Genomic DNA, 13,191 nt, shown 5'->3' with positions numbered 1-13,191 from the left:
GTAATTAATATATACAGTTTGCTAAAGTGTCTTGGGGCTACAAGCAGTTTTCGATTTCAGTGTTGCTGAGATGAAGATGGGTTCCCTTTTGAGTCGAATATATTTATTTCTTTTAGTGCTGCTTTGGGACAATGTCCAATGTTGAAATTGAATTAGTATTTTGTATCTGGTTGTTTTTAGGTCTGATTCCATTTATTTATATACCAATAATGTACTTTGGTCAGTCGTTGGAAACAAGCGTCCTGAATAAATCCCTACTTTGTGAATGATTCATAGCAATTGGTCAGATCTCGGATTGCTCCTGCTCCATCACTACCACAAGCAGTGGCGTAATTTCCACTTATTATTCATTAAAACGCTTTGCGTCATAACCCGTGTCTCCAAACGCGCCGCTTTTCACGTGTAACCCTGCTGTTAATTAACGCAGACCTCTCAGGTTATTACTCTCAGAAACACTCAGACACACCCAGCAGGGAGGTAAGAGGAGAAGACGTCCTCAAGGTTCCTTTGTGCCTCGTTATGAAAGAAGTGGATGGAAAGATGGATGGATTGAAGGGTGCGTAAAAAGCGCACAGAGCGGTGGTGCGGTGCGGTGCGGTGTGTGTGTTTGTGGGTGGGTCAGTGGGTGGGTGTGTGTGTGTTTGTGTGTTGGTGGGCGCTGGGATTCTTGCGCGATTGGTCAGATGAAGGCGGGCACTGTGATGCCAGTGGGTGAAGAGAAGGTGGGCAGCGGGCACACGGAGGAATAAAGAGCAGAGCTCAGGAGGCAGGAGGCTGCAGAAGAAGGTGCACCACTTCACCAACTGTTTCATTCTGTCGGATTTGCACTATTGCACTTGAAGAGAAAAACAAGGGAGTGTACAAACCAGGTAACACTTTTTTTTTGTGCAACTTTTCATACACAAATATATAGAGATGCGCATTCATTTGTGTTCTTAGTCTCACGCTGATTATTCATATTATTATATTATCACTAATATTACTCATACTATATATGCTTATTTCAACTATTTCTATAAAAACCTAAACAGTCCTGAATGAAGTCCATTGTGGTGAAGATTGTAGTTGGACATTCAGCATTTTATTTATCGCCTGGACTTTATTAATATTTTAGATTGCACAAAAACCAGGTTGCATCTTTTCCCCCTGAACTTCACACTTCCACTCCTGAACAATGGACTGTTTTATGTTCTCCGTCGTACTTCTCAAGATTTTAAAATGCAGCATGTGGATCTTCTAACCTTTATAACAAAAAGGCGCATCTGGAAATACAGATGTGCAATAATGTACGGTGTTTATTTGTTTTAAATGCAAAGCTTTAAAGATGCAATAAATATCCTTATGCAAAATACACTGCAAATGTTAATTATAGAAAGCGATAAACCAAGGGACAGTTGAGTAGCGTTTCTGTTTGAGTACCAGTTTGAGTTATTTGAGTGCGTAATGTAAATTCAATCCTCTCGCATTTTTACGCACGGTTTCTAAAACGCTTTGGGAGGTTTTTTTTTTTTTTGGTTATTTGTTCACCTGAAAAATAAACCCTCTGGTTTCTTTTTAAAGATCAGCTCTCTGTCTCCTAATAAGTCGCCATTGTAATTTTTAAAGAATGCATTTCCTGCTGAGATCAGACCAGAATCAGAGGTCGGTTCCTGCCTGCAGGAGAACACTAACTAACACAAACTGCACACGAAATCTGCTTGTTCTTCTGTACAGAATCTTCTGAAGAAATAAGATGGAGTGGTACGTGTTGGTGTTGATGCTCAGCCTGCCTTCTCTCTCCTGGGCTGATTGCTCTGAACAGTGTCTCAAATGCGCTCTGCAAATCTCCGACTCACCTCTCAACCTGCTGGTAAGATCGTCTCTTCTTCTTCTTCTTCTTCTTCTTCTTCTTCTTCTTCTTCTTCATCTTCTTTATAAAAGAAACCACCTGTAGCTGAGCAGAAAGGCTTGAAATAAATAGAAGAAAAACGCAGGACGATTAGGATTGTAAAGCAAACAAAAAAACTTCCCGACATTTTTGTGTTTGGTTTTTTTTCCTTCTCTCCCCTGAATCTTTCTGTTTTAATAAAATGAGAGTAAAACAGAAGATAAGAGCTGAAAGGTCATATTTAGGAATACAACCAGTCTCCAGTCTGTTTCTCATCCTTCTTTATTTTGTCTAGTTTTAGTACCAAACTAACCTTTAATGGTCTCCTGATCTGTTAGGGATCATAGTGTTCCTGTGCTTTACAGTAATATAACTAACCATAGACTATTATTACCTCTAGTGGATCTTTAAGGGTAATAAAAAAATCCTTAGTACCCCTGTTTTCTGAGAATGTAAAGGAGGATGTATTTCCGAAAGATTTTATTGCTCTTTTTCCCGTTTATTGAATAAATAAAACCCTTGACCCTTTTAGGAAACAAAATGTTACTAAACCCATATGATTGCTGGTCGAAAACACAAAAGTGCACCTTCCGAACCTCCTGAAGTGTGTGTGAGGTGAATAAAAAAATAAAATAAAATATATATATAATGTCCTGTGACATTATTGTTCAAGGAGACTTCTGAAGATACATGAGAAAAAGCCATGAAAACACCACATCTGTGAAATTGAGAGAATGTTCCTGATTGTGTTGCGGTTCTTTTGCTAAAGTTTGAGAGTCGAAGCACTGATATTGTCTGAATTTGTGCTGCATCGACGTGGGAGAAATATTCCATTCTAAGTGTACAGTATCGCCATCGAGTTCTCGATTCTAATTGGTCGGAAGCTGCTGCATCTCTGAGCAGAGGTTATAGCAACTTATCGTTTCTATAGCAACAGCTCATCGACATTTGTCTGAACGATGGTCTACATCACCCAGGACTAATAATAAATGGATTTTATGTGGTGTGATCAATGTTTATAGCTGTGATGTAGTAATAAGTAATAACAGGATCTCGTTAAAAGTAACTATAAAAGGATAAAAAGGCATTTAGTAACGCTTGAAAAATCATACCCATCATACCGCTACTAAAAAAGCCTGTTTTGTTTCTTATCCTTTCCAACTTTTCTTTTTTTCCTCTCCTCAATCAGACGTGCACTTTAGAGTGTGAAGGAACGCTTGCGTCCAGCACTGAGCTGGAGAGGTGCGAGAAGATTTTATGGGAACGACCCGAGGACGAGCTGCTGGAGCCGGCGGCGTCGAACCCAGTGAAGCGCTATGGCGGATTCATAAAAAGGATCGAGAAAAACAAAAAGAACCTGCTGACCTCGCCCTGGAGGGAGAACGCTATCGAGAAAGGCTTACTGGCGAAGAAATACGGAGACGCAGTGCTGAAAGTGATCCAGAGGAACGCGCCCGAGCTGACCGAGGACATGGAAGGCGAAGACGTCACCTCGGAGAACGAAATGGGACTTTACGACAACTCGCTTCCTCGGAGCGAGGTGAAGCGCTACGGCGGATTCCGGCGGAAATTCGTTCCCAAAAGAAGCGAGTCTGAAGAACAACCCGACCAGCAGGAGCTCCAGAAAAGATACGGAGGCTTTATGAGAAGAATCCGTCCCAAATTAAACTGGGACAACCAGAAGAGATATGGTGGCTTTTTACGCCGCCATTTTAAAATTTCGGTGCGTTCTGACGAGGAGCCGTCGTCATACAACGAATTTGGTCTTTAGGTTGTTTTGTAAAAAAAACAAAAAAACAAAAAGGTAGCTGAACTTATACAGGCTCATGAAGTCTCACGACTTTTTATTGTACTAGCCAAAAAAAATATGCTGCTAAACGTTTGGACCTTGTATCCAATGTACGACCCGCTCTTTATGGCATTCGTGTATTTAAACGCCGCCGCCATTTTTGCTGTTAGATGTAAACGAATACGATGCGTGCTGTATTTTAATGCTTGTTTTAAAATTACAATAAAGGGCGAGACCTTGATTTGCTGGACTTTTGTCTCACTTAAGAGAATATTAACCAAAAGTTTATTATTTTAAGTTGAATAAATTATTCAATACAAACTTTTTTTTTTTTGTCTTCTCAAAAGAAACCAGAAGTTTGTAGCACCACCTGCTGGTCAACAATAGAATAACTACCCTTTACAGTCAGCAAATTCTCACATGAACGCTTTTTGGATTAGTAAAAGTTTATTTAATTCCTAGGTTTTGTAAAAGGAAGACGTTTTATTGCAGGGTTCTTAATAAATCTATTCCTTTAAGACAGCCATTGAACCTTAAATAAAAAAATTTAAGTATATTATAAACACAGTCTTCTCTCAGATGAGTTCTTCGAGGGTTCTTCAAATTGTCCGGTCCAAAACGTTTGTCCATTCAGTGCTGCTAATAGTTCTAAAAAAAATAAGTTAAATACAGAACATAAAAATGTTCTTCAGAAAGGCTTCAGATTGTATACTCGCTATCGGTTTTAAATTAATTGGGATTTTAGAGTTCTCCAGACCAGATGTCAAAAGAACCTTTAAGGGTTCATTGAGTTTTATCCTGGTCCTCCTGGGAACAGTGAGCATGAAGTGGAACCCCAATCCAGAACAGGACACCATGTGCACAGATATACATACCTACACACTAATATTTATGAGGATTAGCATATGATTAGCATACACTTTGCATACACTTTGGCAATAAGGTGTTGGTGAACGATGAGTGGCAGGTCAAAGCATGTTAGATCAAATCCATTTTTCTTCTATCCTTCTAGAACGACTCAAACATGGCTGCTGGGGTACCTCAGACTACATTACACGCACGCCCTCTGTCTCGGTCGTCATTTGATGACTCAATAATTTGATGGCTTCCTGAATTATAACAGGAAAATGATTTTGGTACAGGGTTCGACGTAGACAAAGACACCCGAAGTCCCCTCACGAGTTTTTAACCTTTTATTTTCAACAAGTGGAGACCCCACCCGCATCGTTTGCCTGCGTGCTTTCATTAGCGGTAGCATTTCTGACAGCATGGATTGAATGCCCTGAATGTAAAACTAGCAATCAGGAGCGGAATCAGCTTTGCTAATGAGGTTTCCTACCAAATTCCTGTTTTGCATAGCCGCAGATTTGTGTGCTGTTCATCTCAACAACCCGCGCGCCGACCTTCCGTTCCTATTCGTGTATTCACACTGAGGCACAAAAAACCCCGAGCAGAAATGGAGATTCGGAGCTCTGCTGAAAGGAAGAAAGGTGGGAGATGATCGATAACGGAGCATAAGGCTTAAAAGGGTGTACATCAAGAAGAGTACTACACACACACACACACACACACACACACACACACACACACACACACACACACACACACAGAGATAAAAGCATAGACACGCATAAATTACACTGACAGATTTTCTCTCACTAAACGTGTACTCTATGAATTACGTGTGTGTTTTGGTGTTTATGACACGTTTATAACTCACGTCACACACACTTCCTAAAGCTCTAACATTGAGATGTGGATTATTAATGCACACTACAGAAAGACAGGCCAGAACAAATCTCCTCAAAATCTAGTGGAACACCTGAGAACGGTGAATGACGCAAAAAAAAAAAAAAAGGAGCACAAATATCAGATATCTTTTGCTCAGGGGTCCACAAACTTTTGCCTAAAGACAAAGAGCAAAAACACGTCCCTGAAAACAAACGCGGAGTCTTTCGCTGAAACGTTTTATCAGGGGAGGGGGGGGGGATAAGGAATAACACTGATCGGTAACACGAAAGCATTCGGAGGAACGTTGCAGCAGCGTATTTACAACATTACACACCAAAAAATATCCGATTTGAGAAAAGGGCTATGAAACAAAACTTTGATAAAATAAGGAAATAAACGCAGTGCTTTTACGCGGTGGCTTTACGCCGTTATTGTTCTCCTGAGAGTGTACGTGCAGGGGCACCCGGGAAACACCGGCATCCAGAGGGTTTTTTTTTTATGCCTAGCGGTGTGAAAAGACGTGACAAAAACAATTCAATGATCCAACAAACAAACATATTTCCTTTGAAGAAAAAAAATAAAAATAAAAAAATTCCCTGCGTGTGGATGTTACTGATTGTCTTTGCTTTGCTGTTCAGCGTTCCCCGGAGCGATCTCCTCCACCTGAGCTCCAAGTGTCTCCACTGTGGTGCTACTCACAGGCACTGCCATGATGGTGCTGCCCCCTGCTGGTGTTGCCAGGTTCTGCAGAGTGGGCAGTGTGACCAGCTGAAAGGGACTGAGCACTTTAACGATGGCGGAGCCTCCTGCTACATCTGAGCTCAGCACGGTCAGATTGGACATGTCGGACTGCAGTTCTCCTCCGGGAGGCGTCAGGACGGTGTAGCCTCCTAAGAAGGGTGACTGATTAGGGGTAGAGCCTCCAAGGGCGGACAGGATTTTGTCCAGTGGGATGCCTGTGAGCTGGGTGATGGGCAGGGTGAACTGGGTGGGCTGAGCAGGCGAAGCCATGACCGTGGCGGGACCGGAGACGGCACGGGTGAGCCGGGGGCGCTTGGGAGGCGGCGGTGGCGTGGCGACGGGGGTCAGGTTCATGAGGACGTTATTGAGGTGCTGCGATTTGCTCTTCAGTTCCTTGGCGCACTTGCGGTGTTCGTCACACTGGCGCTCCAGAGCTACAAATGAAATCGGAGTCGTAAAAGACGGCGCTTTCGGAGGACATTGAAATGGAAGTTACGGAAATCGCTCACCTGCCAGGCTTTGTGTGTACTGTTCCCGACAACGATCCATTTCGCTCTTGTGGCTGGTCAGCACTTTCTTCACCAGGTCCAGCATCCCAAAGTTCTGAACGATATTGTTGAGCAGAGCCGCGTCTGCAGTATAAACGAGAAACAGGACTCGCGTATATCAAGGCAGAAAGCGTGTAGCGATCCGTGGAGAACATTGAATAGTGCTGTGTAAGATCTTCAGGGCTTTATGAGAAGAATCCGTCCCAAATTAAACTGGGACAACCAGAAGAGATATGGTGGCTTTTTACGCCGCCATTTTAAAATTTCGGTGCGTTCTGACGAGGAGCCGTCGTCATACAACGAATTTGGTCTTTAGGTTGTTTTGTAAAAAAAACAAAAAAACAAAAAGGTAGCTGAACTTATACAGGCTCATGAAGTCTCACGACTTTTTATTGTACTAGCCAAAAAAAATATGCTGCTAAACGTTTGGACCTTGTATCCAATGTACGACCCGCTCTTTATGGCATTCGTGTATTTAAACGCCGCCGCCATTTTTGCTGTTAGATGTAAACGAATACGATGCGTGCTGTATTTTAATGCTTGTTTTAAAATTACAATAAAGGGCGAGACCTTGATTTGCTGGACTTTTGTCTCACTTAAGAGAATATTAACCAAAAGTTTATTATTTTAAGTTGAATAAATTATTCAATACAAACTTTTTTTTTTTTGTCTTCTCAAAAGAAACCAGAAGTTTGTAGCACCACCTGCTGGTCAACAATAGAATAACTACCCTTTACAGTCAGCAAATTCTCACATGAACGCTTTTTGGATTAGTAAAAGTTTATTTAATTCCTAGGTTTTGTAAAAGGAAGACGTTTTATTGCAGGGTTCTTAATAAATCTATTCCTTTAAGACAGCCATTGAACCTTAAATAAAAAAATTTAAGTATATTATAAACACAGTCTTCTCTCAGATGAGTTCTTCGAGGGTTCTTCAAATTGTCCGGTCCAAAACGTTTGTCCATTCAGTGCTGCTAATAGTTCTAAAAAAAATAAGTTAAATACAGAACATAAAAATGCTCTTCAGAAAGGCTTCAGATTGTATACTCGCTATCGGTTTTAAATTAATTGGGATTTTAGAGTTCTCCAGACCAGATGTCAAAAGAACCTTTAAGGGTTCATTGAGTTTTATCCTGGTCCTCCTGGGAACAGTGAGCATGAAGTGGAACCCCAATCCAGAACAGGACACCATGTGCACAGATATACATACCTACACACTAATATTTATGAGGATTAGCATATGATTAGCATACACTTTGCATACACTTTGGCAATAAGGTGTTGGTGAACGATGAGTGGCAGGTCAAAGCATGTTAGATCAAATCCATTTTTCTTCTATCCTTCTAGAACGACTCAAACATGGCTGCTGGGGTACCTCAGACTACATTACACGCACGCCCTCTGTCTCGGTCGTCATTTGATGACTCAATAATTTGATGGCTTCCTGAATTATAACAGGAAAATGATTTTGGTACAGGGTTCGACGTAGACAAAGACACCCGAAGTCCCCTCACGAGTTTTTAACCTTTTATTTTCAACAAGTGGAGACCCCACCCGCATCGTTTGCCTGCGTGCTTTCATTAGCGGTAGCATTTCTGACAGCATGGATTGAATGCCCTGAATGTAAAACTAGCAATCAGGAGCGGAATCAGCTTTGCTAATGAGGTTTCCTACCAAATTCCTGTTTTGCATAGCCGCAGATTTGTGTGCTGTTCATCTCAACAACCCGCGCGCCGACCTTCCGTTCCTATTCGTGTATTCACACTGAGGCACAAAAAACCCCGAGCAGAAATGGAGATTCGGAGCTCTGCTGAAAGGAAGAAAGGTGGGAGATGATCGATAACGGAGCATAAGGCTTAAAAGGGTGTACATCAAGAAGAGTACTACACACACACACACACACACACACACACACACACACACACACACACAGAGATAAAAGCATAGACACGCATAAATTACACTGACAGATTTTCTCTCACTAAACGTGTACTCTATGAATTACGTGTGTGTTTTGGTGTTTATGACACGTTTATAACTCACGTCACACACACTTCCTAAAGCTCTAACATTGAGATGTGGATTATTAATGCACACTACAGAAAGACAGGCCAGAACAAATCTCCTCAAAATCTAGTGGAACACCTGAGAACGGTGAATGACGCAAAAAAAAAAAAAAAGGAGCACAAATATCAGATATCTTTTGCTCAGGGGTCCACAAACTTTTGCCTAAAGACAAAGAGCAAAAACACGTCCCTGAAAACAAACGCGGAGTCTTTCGCTGAAACGTTTTATCAGGGGAGGGGGGGGGGATAAGGAATAACACTGATCGGTAACACGAAAGCATTCGGAGGAACGTTGCAGCAGCGTATTTACAACATTACACACCAAAAAATATCCGATTTGAGAAAAGGGCTATGAAACAAAACTTTGATAAAATAAGGAAATAAACGCAGTGCTTTTACGCGGTGGCTTTACGCCGTTATTGTTCTCCTGAGAGTGTACGTGCAGGGGCACCCGGGAAACACCGGCATCCAGAGGGTTTTTTTTTTATGCCTAGCGGTGTGAAAAGACGTGACAAAAACAATTCAATGATCCAACAAACAAACATATTTCCTTTGAAGAAAAAAAATAAAAATAAAAAAATTCCCTGCGTGTGGATGTTACTGATTGTCTTTGCTTTGCTGTTCAGCGTTCCCCGGAGCGATCTCCTCCACCTGAGCTCCAAGTGTCTCCACTGTGGTGCTACTCACAGGCACTGCCATGATGGTGCTGCCCCCTGCTGGTGTTGCCAGGTTCTGCAGAGTGGGCAGTGTGACCAGCTGAAAGGGACTGAGCACTTTAACGATGGCGGAGCCTCCTGCTACATCTGAGCTCAGCACGGTCAGATTGGACATGTCGGACTGCAGTTCTCCTCCGGGAGGCGTCAGGACGGTGTAGCCTCCTAAGAAGGGTGACTGATTAGGGGTAGAGCCTCCAAGGGCGGACAGGATTTTGTCCAGTGGGATGCCTGTGAGCTGGGTGATGGGCAGGGTGAACTGGGTGGGCTGAGCAGGCGGAGCCATGACCGTGGCGGGACCGGAGACGGCACGGGTGAGCCTGGGGCGCTTGGGAGGCGGCGGTGGCGTGGCGACGGGGGTCAGGTTCATGAGGACGTTATTGAGGTGCTGCGATTTGCTCTTCAGTTCCTTGGCGCACTTGCGGTGTTCGTCACACTGGCGCTCCAGAGCTACAAATGAAATCGGAGTCGTAAAAGACGGCGCTTTCGGAGGACATTGAAATGGAAGTTACGGAAATCGCTCACCTGCCAGGCTTTGTGTGTACTGTTCCCGACAACGATCCATTTCGCTCTTGTGGCTGGTCAGCACTTTCTTCACCAGGTCCAGCATCCCAAAGTTCTGAACGATATTGTTGAGCAGAGCCGCGTCTGCAGTATAAACGAGAAACAGGACTCGCATATATCAAGGCAGAAAGCGTGTAGCGATCCGTGGAGAACATCGAATAGTGCTGTGTAAGATCTTCAGGGCAAAACATCAAGGCGTTTCTAACTTTCAACATCTCGAAAATGTTATGGAAATAAGCTAGCATGGATTTCCTCAAACGGTCACTGTCGAGCGTGCAAGCAAAAAAAAAAAAAAAACGTAGCATGAAGAGAAAAAAAAAAGGAAAAAAAAAATTTATATACCACCACTGACCTTTGACCTGTAGTGGAGGTTCCTTGATGTGTTCCTCCAGGCCTTTAAGGATCTCCTCAATCTCTTTTTGCAGATCCTCCACAATGTCCTCCAGCAGTCCAGCCTCCTTCAGAGCTTTCCAGAATGTCATGGTGTCCTCTGAGAGCAAACGGAAAGGTGTTAAAGAAACAAGGGACAATTTCATTACTCGGCTGTTAGTGGACACCTGACCATAATGTGTTCTTTTTGAGCAGCGCATTTCACATTTAATGCACGTTTGGCACGTTACTGACTTCCTACAGCCCTACAGATGTTATGATCATGTGACCAGCTCCTTATTTGCAGCCTGATGAATAAGAAGTCGAACACAATCTTATCCGATCCGTGCAGTTCGGGGTTTCACTCCTGTGTGTGTAGAAGATAATGGAGAAAGAAATCACGAGGACAAATAACGACTAAATCGACTCACCTCCTATAGCCGTGACCCATTCAGTGCCGTCTTCGGAGTTTTCCGTCGTTAGCGTGGCTGGACATCCGTTCACTGTTTTAAGCATATATACGATTAGCGATACGGACGTTCACAGCGTAGCGAACATAATTTTTTTTTTTTTTAAGAAATTGACTGAATCATGAAAATGTGGTAGATGAAATAAATAATTAATCATATCAATAAATATTGAGGAAAGAATAAAAGACATGCATTCAAATTCCAAATTGAATAAAAACAGTTAAATCCAAAATGGATAATAAATAAACAGCACGTAGTGTCAGTGATTCGCCGCTAGAGGCCACTCTTGTACTGTATAACGCAACCCGGAAAAACTATCGGTAGTGATTTTTAGTTCCAGCAATCAACTATCAACTATATTATTCATAATATTTAATAAACCCGATGAATCGGTCGACCTCTAATGAATAATATTTATATTAATGTATTGTTCACGAGAAATCTGAAACTCTGTAACAGTGTGTATCAGAGCAGGTGTGATATCACTGAAATACTGCGATGTAAATGTTACGAGTATAACGGAGCGGTACCGTCAGTAGAAGAGGAGGTCAGTGCCGTCTCGGTGGACGTCTGGCCGCTGAGAGACGCTCGAGTCCCCACCAGGTCGATCTTGGTGCTGCGGCACGTGTTTGAGCACAGCTTCGAGTGCTGGTAGAAGTCCAGCTCGCCCGAGTCCATGATCTTCCTACAGGACATAAAACATCATCCAAAAGTCAGGAGTGTATGAGGGTTTTTTCACACATATTCCTCGACATGGGGGGGAAGAAGACCAGTGCACAAGTTAGTGCACCCCTAACAGTGCAAGTTAGTGGTCACACAAGGTCTTTGCTATTTCGTGTTTAAAATAAATTTAATGGGCAAAAAAATATAAAGTATTAAACATGTTTAATTTGATTTTCTCTCTGAACGATCTTCCCAAACAGCTTCATGGAGGAATTTCACCTTCAAAAGCATTTTTTTCCATTAAGGTTCCTAACAAACACTCATCGCTCCTTCTTTAATATTTAAATATTAAAAACAAACACAAAAAAAATCTTGAGGCTTTTAAAGTTATTTAATTTGGTTGTGTTTATAAAGATAAGAACACTGGGTTCCTGAGAAATATGACAGCTTTATGAACAATCTCTCCGCTGCACAAATAGAAGCTTCACCCAAAACCAGTGGTCACATGACCCTCGTTACGGAATTAAACGAGTCGATTTTCTCAACGCTTCAGAGTAACACACCTAAGCATCGTCCCGTTGAGCCGTATCGCTCGCTTCCAGTCTTTTAGAGTGGATTTTCCAGCCAGGTAGACAAACTCCTTGGGGCTGATCAGGTGATTGTTGAACTGGAACATAAAAGCATTAGAGGTGATGGGAGTGCTTTATGAGGACCACGGGTTTTTTTTTTTTGCACGAAATTGCAATTTCAAGGGTCAGACGCGATATCAAGAACAAATCATCACACAAAACTTGATCTACAAAAGAGTAAGCTCGGACTGTTTCCTCACCAGAAAAATATCAGGGATCGCTTTGTAAATAAAACTCAATTTTACATTGTTTTACATTGACTACTATAGCTTTTTTTTTTTTAATAAACACATAAGGAGCAATAAAATGTACTTAACGAAGATATGAGATTTTTTTATCAACACGTTTATTGTTTTAATATGATTTTAAACGTTTTGCTTCAACAAATGAAACACATTGAGAGCTGTTTTTAAGGGGGAAAAAAAATATCAAAGAACTTTCTGTGTACTTCCATTTTAAATAAATATATAAAAATAAATATTTTTTTATATTATTTATTTATATATAATAATTATTATTCTATATTATTATATTTTATTATAATATAGACAGGCTGAATTGTTAGGAGTGTGTGTGTGTGTGTGTGTGTGTGTGTGTGTGTGTGTGTGTGTGTGTGTGTGTGTGTGTGTGTGTGTGTGTGTGTGTGTGTGTGTGTATGTATGACTGCGAAAGCAATAAATGTTCTCACTGAAAGGCCACTGAGTGAAACCTGTGACGTGAACACGTGACTCATTCACCTGCACACACTTGACGTTGATCCCGGGGCAGACGAATTTTTTCCACACCAGGTCGGCCTTGCTGTCTCCACAGGTTATTTGGTAAAGGATATCCGTCTCTATGTCCACGTCTCCTGAGAACTTCACTGTGTGTGTGTGTGTGTGTGTGTGTGTGTGTGTGTGTGTGTGTGTGTGTGTGTGTGTGTGTGTAGGGGAAAAAAAACATATGGAATTTATTATTACACACCACCTCCATCTACACGTCACCTGCTGCACTGCTCTGCTTTACTCCGAAATACCAGGGAAATGACGAACATCATAAACCC

General features: G+C 42.0%; 3 protein-coding genes and 1 long non-coding RNA gene across 6 annotated transcripts in view; 2 read left to right on the top strand and 2 right to left on the bottom strand.

Moving 5' to 3' along the window:
* Positions 1 to 619: 619 nt before the first annotated feature.
* Positions 620 to 3,897, top strand: pdyn (prodynorphin). Its single transcript, XM_083569482.1, has 3 exons — positions 620 to 869; positions 1,714 to 1,849; positions 3,057 to 3,897. Exons 2-3 carry the CDS (start codon positions 1,733 to 1,735, stop codon positions 3,636 to 3,638), a joined length of 699 nt encoding a protein of 232 aa, XP_083425608.1. The 5' UTR covers positions 620 to 869; positions 1,714 to 1,732; the 3' UTR covers positions 3,639 to 3,897.
* A 939-nt stretch (positions 3,898 to 4,836) lies between these two features.
* Positions 4,837 to 6,833, bottom strand: LOC310741561 (glucocorticoid modulatory element-binding protein 2-like). Of its 3 annotated transcripts, none has more exons than XR_014537980.1 (3): positions 6,638 to 6,833; positions 5,235 to 6,562; positions 4,837 to 5,204 (listed from the first exon to the last, which is right to left on the bottom strand). XR_014537980.1 is itself a non-coding variant. In XM_083569483.1 (2 exons), the coding sequence occupies exons 1-2, from the start codon at positions 6,720 to 6,722 to the stop codon at positions 5,997 to 5,999; spliced, it is 651 nt and encodes a 216-aa protein (XP_083425609.1). In that variant the 5' UTR covers positions 6,723 to 6,833; the 3' UTR covers positions 4,837 to 5,996. The 3 variants fall into 3 exon arrangements, 1 of the variants encoding a protein (XP_083425609.1); XR_014537981.1 differs by having other exon boundaries at positions 5,239 to 6,562; XM_083569483.1 differs by having other exon boundaries at positions 4,837 to 6,562.
* Positions 6,834 to 6,856: 23 nt separating this feature from the next.
* LOC310741562 lies at positions 6,857 to 9,054 on the top strand. The gene is made up of 2 exons (XR_014537982.1): positions 6,857 to 8,811; positions 8,857 to 9,054. It is a non-coding gene; the product is annotated as an uncharacterized lncRNA (long non-coding RNA).
* gmeb2 (glucocorticoid modulatory element binding protein 2) overlaps positions 7,474 to 13,191 on the bottom strand; it is a 7,907-nt gene continuing 2,189 nt past the window's right edge. Inside the window, exons 4-10 of the mRNA XM_083569481.1 lie at positions 12,887 to 13,011; positions 12,084 to 12,187; positions 11,388 to 11,542; positions 10,819 to 10,890; positions 10,371 to 10,508; positions 9,980 to 10,102; positions 7,474 to 9,904 (exon numbers count right to left, since the gene is read on the bottom strand). Coding sequence (XP_083425607.1) covers positions 9,339 to 9,904; positions 9,980 to 10,102; positions 10,371 to 10,508; positions 10,819 to 10,890; positions 11,388 to 11,542; positions 12,084 to 12,187; positions 12,887 to 13,011 — 1,283 coding nt within the window. The 3' untranslated portion in view covers positions 7,474 to 9,338. The remainder of the gene's footprint in view (positions 9,905 to 9,979; positions 10,103 to 10,370; positions 10,509 to 10,818; positions 10,891 to 11,387; positions 11,543 to 12,083; positions 12,188 to 12,886; positions 13,012 to 13,191) is intronic.

This window comes from Silurus aristotelis (assembly GCF_946808225.1).
Source record: "Silurus aristotelis genome assembly, chromosome: 19".
NCBI lineage: Eukaryota > Metazoa > Chordata > Actinopteri > Siluriformes > Siluridae > Silurus > Silurus aristotelis.
This window is presented reverse-complemented; position numbering and strand designations above follow the sequence as displayed.